General features: G+C 39.4%; 1 protein-coding gene across 1 annotated transcript; it reads right to left on the bottom strand.

Moving 5' to 3' along the window:
• Nucleotides 1-138: 138 nt before the first annotated feature.
• LOC128679241 (apyrase-like) lies at nucleotides 139-7,581 on the bottom strand. Its single transcript, XM_053761340.2, has 11 exons — nucleotides 7,385-7,581; nucleotides 6,701-6,920; nucleotides 5,858-6,049; nucleotides 4,918-5,048; nucleotides 4,334-4,478; nucleotides 3,732-3,858; nucleotides 2,838-2,992; nucleotides 2,074-2,164; nucleotides 1,299-1,457; nucleotides 853-1,019; nucleotides 139-305 (listed from the first exon to the last, which is right to left on the bottom strand). The coding sequence occupies exons 1-11, from the start codon at nucleotides 7,486-7,488 to the stop codon at nucleotides 180-182; spliced, it is 1,617 nt and encodes a 538-aa protein (XP_053617315.1). The 5' UTR covers nucleotides 7,489-7,581; the 3' UTR covers nucleotides 139-179.
• Nucleotides 7,582-7,999: the final 418 nt, after the last annotated feature.

The raw sequence follows: 7,999 nt of genomic DNA, 5'->3' as shown, positions 1-7,999 counted from the left end.
AAATTAAGAATAGTAAAAATGTACGAAAAAATTTTAAGCAAAAAGTTTGTGTACCAAACTAAATTAGTAATACAAAAAATTAGGGGAACCAATAGAGATCCATTCAACAACAGCTCAGTCTATAGTAAAACAAGTGAGAAGAGAATATAAGCTTTATTTACAAGGGCGTAAGTGTTAATTTAGTAGACGATCTGTATACGGCCGTCGAGATCTTTGACCACGATCTGCTGTCGTCGCATGAAGCGCTGCAACATCTCGTAGTCCACCTCCAGGTCTATCGAGTTCTCTTTGTTCTCTGACAGCATCTGTGGAAAAATATACTTCAAATTAAATTCTAGCAAACTGATCGAATTACAAAAACTATTAACAAATTATACTATTCATTTCTACAGTATCTATATACTATTTGCCGCCGCTAGTCCTGCCCTGTAAAACGATGCAGTAAGTGGCGCTAGTGTCAAGCACCATATACTACGATATGTGGTAGTCGCGGTAAACGAAACTGAATTCTAAATTCTCACGACAGTAAAGCCAAGGCATGACTAATTGGAAAACTCTCACAACATTAATGTAAAACTAGTATTAGTTTTATATTAATCTTGTAAAGAAAGCATACGCTTTCTTAAAAATACTTTTAACGAACTACATTTTTTCCATTGCAATGCCAAATAGTCAAGATTGGTTGACAAACACCCAGTGTTGCCAGCCAACAAGAGCGTCCAGCGTCAGCGTCGTCATTTTTAATCACTTTCTTGACATAGATATTCTGATTTAGAACATTTCTCATAAAGTACAATGAGAAAACAAAAACAAGTATATAGAAACGTAAAAGCTATTGATAAACAGTCTCACAGTGTACCCGCCGCCGCCGTCGCCGATGTAGTCCTGCGTGACGACGCGGTAGGTGGCGCTGGTGTCGAGCGGCAAGTACCGCGGCACGGCGCACTCGGTGCAGCGGACCAGGGCTTCGGACACGCGGGCGCCTGCTGGCTGCGACGCGTTGTACGTCACTCGCATTCCTGGCCAACGCAGAAAATTATTTCGTCAATGTATTCTTCTGTTGTCTTCCCTCCAATCGCGCTGATAATATCAATTAAATCGCAGATGAACCTCCATCGTTCGAGAATTTGTATACCGTTCCAGTATTGTGATAAGGACCCTATGTCACTCAGGAATAATATTGAGCAATCTTCAGAACGAATCAATCTATTAGTGAACAGTCGAGCGCACTGACAATTCTTTTTTTGAGATATTATGGCAGACAGAATATTTTTTTTTCACATTTATGCACGAATTACCTCCAATCTGTAACATGCGTCCACTGTAAAAGCCGCCAGGTGTCTGGGCAACACCCACGGAGAATTCCAACGCCTCCAAAAGATATTTCCCTTTCAGGTCGTATACCTGCACGTAGTTCTCGAAAGGCATCGCCATTAGCAGACTTTCTGTTGTCACATCTGTTATCAAAAAATGACCTATCTTTAGACAAAAGCTTTAATTATAGTTATATACATCTAAGGAGAAGAAAAAATTAGTAAAATGACAACGACGCTCAATGGCTGAGAAATTAGAGAAAACGCTAAGAGACGAGAGAAATATATATTACACTAACGGTGGCTTCATTCCAGCGGAAATTTCGGGATAAAAGTACCCTATGTGTTATTCCAGGTTATATACTACCCGTGTACCAAATTTCATAACAATTCGCCCAGTAGAATAAATAAATTTTATCATATTTTAAATAAATAATAAATAAATAAATATATTAGGACAAACCACACCCCCAAAGTAAGTTCGAAACTTGTGTTATGGGATGCTAACTCAACGGTACTATATTTTATAACAAATACATATATAGATAAACATCCAAGACCCGGGCCAATCAGAAAAAGATCGTTTTCCATCATGACCCGACCGGGTATCGAACCCGGGACCTCTCGGTTCAGTGGCAAGAACTTTACCACTGCGCAACCGAGGTCGTCAATTTTATGCGAATATAAACGATACAAGCTATAAGCTTAAAGCGTGTATCGTTTATAATCTCTAGATAAAATACTATTAAGCATTACTCACTGCCTGGGTCAATCTGGTTTCTTAGACCACCAGCGTTGATCAAACAAACGTGAGCGTCATTCCACCGGCCGCCGTCGGCGCGGCTCATCAGCTGAAAACAATGAATATGTTTTAAATTTTGATGGCGACTGCAATTGCGGTCGTCTGTTCGTCGAAACGTTGGCTACATTACATAAAAAAATAAATAAATATAAATTGATTCTCATCCGCAACCATTACAATTATTTTTAAAGTTAAAAGCATTAAATATGTAGGTGATAAAGTTTATAAAGAAAATTTCTGGTTGTGGAGAACTGGTGTCCGAATTGTATTACGTGTCACAGGACTCACCAAACACATCATGATTAGCATTAGGTACACTATAGGTACAAAAATGTATACGAATAATTATAAAAAGACTTCATTTAAATTATCTATTCCAGTATTATAGTTAGCAGTGAATGTTTATGTAAAGTTTGCAGTTTTTATGAAGTTTTACGTTATCTTTAATATCGAGTGAGTCGTATGAGGCGTCTATGGTATAAAAGTCAATTAACAGCTGAATGGGGACAAAATCATTCCCAAAGAGAGATGACGTCAGACAAGCTGCCGATCATAATGAGCCTTGAGCAGAGAGTGTATTACGGAACACACTTTGTAGAACCTCGAAACAAACGTGCTAGTGTGTTTCCAAGTTCATCAAGCGGACCCTGAGCAATTGAGACATCACAACCGAGTGGTAACAGGAACACACCCACATGAAAGAGACAGAGAATCAATGTTACCTCTTCTAAGAACCCGTCGCATGCCCAGCTACCCAGGATACACTCGGCGCTGTAGCAGCCCCTGGATAAACGCGCGAGGGTTGATCCCAGCACCTCCTTCCCTACAGAGTCCACCTGCTCCCGCCAAGGCTCCAGCTCTTCCATAATGAACGGATCTATTGCAAATAATTTAACTATTCAAGCTATTTGACAGCAAAGATTTTATTCATTATGGCAGACACCATCTTCTTTTAGATTTAAAAGGCATTCTAATATTATTGTCTGTTGTTACTGGCCACTAATAAGTTGCATTTTGTGAGATTGTTATATAGGCAGCCGTGCCGCGTGGTCAATGGATAAGACAAACAGACAAGCCCAAACTCTAGAAAACGTTTTCTTTGGAATAACAAAAATATACAGCTAGAGATATGTGTATTGTTGTCATCGACAATATAATGTTTATAATGTGATCGTCGTAAAAATAACATGAGAACGTTTGGTTTGGGAGTTTGTATGTTTGAGGTGGGTAATCTCCGAAACTATCGAACCGATTTCAAAAATTCTTTCACCACTGGAAAGGTACATTATCCAAGATTGCTATAGGCTATATTTTATCGCAAAATTCCCACGGTAGCGAAGCCCCGAGCAACAAAAGGTTTTGAAACGTTGAGATTTTATAACGTATATTGATGAAGTATGTTTTATTTTACGAGCCACCCGCCACGCCTTCGTTCGGGTGAACCCTTAACTCAAATAGATAACCTATTCTCAGACTTACCAAATATACATATAAAATTTCATCAAAATAGGTCAAACCGTTTCGGAGGAGTATAGGAGGTAACTAACACTGTGACACAAGAATTTTATATATTACATTTTACGTGGTAACAAGCTTCTCTCTGATAACATTGTCACCTTGCACGATGGAAGTTCCCAGATACACGGGCTGGCCCTCCCACCTCTGGACCACACCTTCTACGTCGATGAATAACTTGATGATGCCCAGGTACCTCGTGTAGCACGACGCCTGCACCACTGGGATCTGAGGCAGACATCATCTCCTTTTACATTTGACTAGCGGCTCGTTTCGGCTTCGTTCGGGTAAAAATATAATCTATACTATGATTGCATAGAGATAATCGTTTGTAAATTTGTTATTTTGCATGTTAGGCGGGTAAACTCTGAAACTACCGAACCGATTTCAAAAATTCTTTCACCACTGGAAAGGTACATTATTCAAGATTGCTATATTTTATCACAAAATTCCCACGGCAGCGAAGCCCCGGGCAACATGTAGTACATTATATAGCTAAACCTTCCTCAGGAGTCACACAATCTATTGGTGAAAACCGCATGATAATCCGTGCAGTAGTTTTTGAATTTATCGCTAATAGACAGACGCGTCAAAAATCTTTTTTTTACATAATTTTATCAAAATTAGCCGTAAAAGCATGACACACAAACTGTCGCATTTATAATATTAGTATGGATTACAGACACAAATACGAGTATCTCACCCTATGTCCATTCTCCTGCGTGACGACGGTGGGGTACTCGCCCAGGGCAGTCTCCCCGCTCGGCGTGTCGCCGGTGTACAGCAGGGTGTGGGAGTGGGCGCCCACGATTATGTCCACTGTTGGGGAAACGCGCGCAGCTATATTCCTGAAACATAAATCTATATTATGTCGATATCCTTATATCTGAGTGTCTTATCTAAACATAAAAAAAACTTATATATCTCATTCTGAAGTCTCGAATACTACTGTATGCTCCAAATTCCAAATTTCATCTTAATGTCCAGTACTTAGAATGAAATTTTCTGATAGCTAAGAAATATATTATGGAAATGCCATACTTGAAAATTTATCGTTGATATGCAATTGTTGACAAGAAATGAGCAGTCCAGTCTGCTAATTTGTTGTCAATGTAAAGTATGTCTACACAGCATGCTTTAAAACTCACTTTTCAATGCGCGCATCTGTCTGCTCGTGATAAACTCAAAGACTTGTGCACGGATTTTCACACGGTTTTCACTGTTCATTGATAGGAAAGTTTAGGTCGGGACGCGACGCTAGTTGAACAATAAATTATGAATACTCACAGTTCATTCTGGTACCCGACGTGTGAGAGTACTATGATGATGTCGACTCCCTGCTCGGTGAGGATGGCTGCCTCGCGGTTGATGGCCTCCACCTCATCCTCCATTATCACGTTGCCGGTAGGCGCGGAGAACTGCCGATTTGTATTTTTAAAAATAGGTAATCATTTTCGCACGGTAATCGTCATCCACAAGAAAGATAGCAAGTTTTTGTGGGAGCTAACGCCAAAAATTTCGAAGTTTTGAAGTTTGTTTTCAATTATTACGTTTGTGTTACGTACGTGTGCGCACATGCACATGCTTACAGAAATACAGAATAAAGAAATTTATACTCTTAAAAAACGAAATATAAATAGTTTCAGAATATTTCACCTCGGTGGCGCAGTGGTAAAGTTCTTGCCACTGAACCGAGAGGTCCCGGGTTCGATCCCCGGTCGGGTCATGATGGAAAACGATCTTTTTCTGATTGGCCCGCGTCTTGGATGTTTATCTATATATGTATTTGTTATAAAATATAGTATCGTTGAGTTAGTATCCCATAACACAAGTCTCGAACTTACTTTGGGGCTAGCTCAATCTGTGTGGTTTGTCCTAATATATTTATTTATTTATTTCAATATCGTACGGAGCACGCCGATGGTGCCAACAAACAGCATCAGTTATTATTTCGATATTGTGTAATGGTTAAAACGCTCGCCTAGCGAATGTGGACCCAAAGGTGTCAGGTTCGAATCCTACTCATGCCACGTTAGTTTGTATACCAATCTGACTCATGTGTAGTAGTTTTCATTGCTTTCTGTGAAGGAAAACATTGTAAGGAAACCTGCACTCTAGTCGATAATTAATCACCTAGTATGTATTGCCAAGAATATCGTTATGTGTGCTTCATTCCATTTAATTACCAAGACTCTTAGCCATGAGGAGGATTATTTGGATATCTTACGACTCTGAGCAGCACACCAATGATGCCGATCCTGCGTCCCCTCCGTTCGACGACCACGTGGTTCTTGACGTACGGCGTCATGTCAGGCTCGAAGGTCGTGTTCACGTTGGCGCCCAGCATCGTGGAGTTCAGCCGCTCCAGGTAAGGAACCAGCCCTTCTATGCCGTGGTCGAACTCGTGGTTGCCTAGCACCTGCGGAAATTTATTTACTTACCTAGGTATTATTATTATTAACACACAAAACAGTTTATTTTGTACGCGAAACCCGGAATCTGGATTCTGGATTCATATCCAAGAATGCATGAAGAACATTGGTAATAAGAGAGAGAGAGAGAGAACTATTATGTACTCGTAAGTATTGGCCTAGTTTTAATACACGCCTACTTTACATGATTGCTATTAATTGAGATAAGAAAATTCGCGTGCTAGACAAAGAATGATTACAATAATTTATTAGATAATCATTTAATCACTAGTGGAATTGCAAAAAATATAGCTATATACGTAATAGAAGATTGACGTATCACAGGTAGAATCAGATATAAACATTGATTGATTTTGTTATACAATGTTATGTTATGGTACTTATATAAAAATACTACAATAAACATACTTTTCTGAAACTTTAATAATTCATTGGCCGAATGCGTAATGTACATATTAGTACGCGTTTATAGGCGAGTATTTATGTGTGTTTATGTTTGTCCTTTTTTCACGTCAATACGTAATTGGATTGAGGTGATCTTTAGTGCGGAGATAGTTAAAGTGTAACAATTACTTATTACCACGGGTGTAGTCGCGGGCAACAGAAAACCTAGTTACATATAAAATATGAATACGCACATGAGCGTCGTGCGGCATCATATTCATGAAGTACTGCGTGACGTTCCACCTGAGGAAGTTGTACCAGATGGTGCCTTGGAAGGTGTCCCCGCCGTTGAGCAGCACCGAGTCGGGCTCCACCTCTAGGGCTTCCTTAACGGCCGTGTACAGCCGCGCGAAGCCCCCGATACATTGTTCGCCGGGGCTGCATACCGTGCCCGTAGAGCTCACTTCTTCGAAACTGAAATATATTTTTAACATTATAATATAAAATAACTATTGGCCCGTCCCTGTTTCGCTCGATTAAAAACATAGTAAATTATACACCTAAATCTTCAGAAATCACACTATTTATTGGTGAAAAACACACGGCCCGAAAAAAAATATCCCGAGAATTATACAGAAAGCAAACAGGCATGTGGCCCACGAGGCGTTGCGAGCCATGAATAAATCTTATTGCATGCCTGTTACTAGATAAATTTACAACAAGCGGGTCGTGGGACTGATGGACACAAACGAGAACAATATCCTAGACATATGATAAATCTATCACAGCAAATATTCAAAATTTGGTCAATGGGTTACAAATGGCTTAAATATTTGCAATAATGTCCCCCCCCTGATGGGTACTGGCCTTCCGTATAGATAGAAGAGAGTAATTTCTCCACACTTTTCTTTCAGCAGACTATAAATAAATGTACTTACTGTGCGTGGAAGTCATTGTAGTGGACGATATTGAGTTCAAACAAGTCTTCATTCTGAGCCATCGCCGCCGCCAACAAAACTAGACACACCACCAAATTCGGCATTTTGCGGCACGAACTCGCAACAGTCTTACGAAAATGTACTGAAGTTTTTGTAGCACTAGCAGGCACAGGGCCGCGTCTAAACGCGCATAGCGAATAGCAGAGTAGCTGGTATCAATTTGGTAGATTGCTTCCTTGCGAGATTAATTAGTTTGATTGAAACAAGCGAATGACTCTTGTTTTTAACCGACTTCAAAAAAGGAGGATCTCAATTTGTCGCGATCTTTTATTTTTTTTAATGTAATTTCTGAGACACTTTATTAATTAATTCTATAAAGTTGATTAAATGTGATTAGTAAAATATATAGGTAAAAATATAATAATTTTGGTTTGTGCTCCACAAACCAAAAACACGAGTTTAAAGGAATTAAGTAAGCCCATATTACCAAACACTAAATTCTACTAACGATATTATGATGAAATTTTATGATTTGTTTAATTCTGAACGCGGCACAAAACTGCTGCTTTTGTAGTAGTTCTAAAAAAAAATAATTTATATGTCTCTAATACCTTT

The sequence above is a fragment of the Plodia interpunctella genome, chromosome 21 (assembly GCF_027563975.2).
Source record: "Plodia interpunctella isolate USDA-ARS_2022_Savannah chromosome 21, ilPloInte3.2, whole genome shotgun sequence".
In the NCBI taxonomy this organism is placed as follows: Eukaryota; Metazoa; Arthropoda; class Insecta; order Lepidoptera; family Pyralidae; genus Plodia; species Plodia interpunctella.
The sequence above is the reverse complement of the archived record's forward strand: the minus strand, read 5'-3'. Positions and strand labels throughout refer to the sequence as shown.

What these genes read in the sequence shown, in the direction of transcription:
- LOC128679241 (XM_053761340.2), bottom strand. Translation starts at nt 7,488, where the DNA reads ATGCCGAATTTGGTGGTGTGTCTAGTTTTGTTGGCGGCGGCGATGGCT. An exon ending in TTGGTGTGCTGCTCAGAGTC is followed by an intron (nt 5,049 to 5,857) that starts GTAAGATATCCA and finishes ACAAATCGGCAG; the next exon opens with TTCTCCGCGCCTACCGGCAA. An exon ending in ACGGCGGCGGCGGGTACACT is followed by an intron (nt 306 to 852) that starts GTGAGACTGTTT and finishes ATTTTTCCACAG; the next exon opens with ATGCTGTCAGAGAACAAAGA.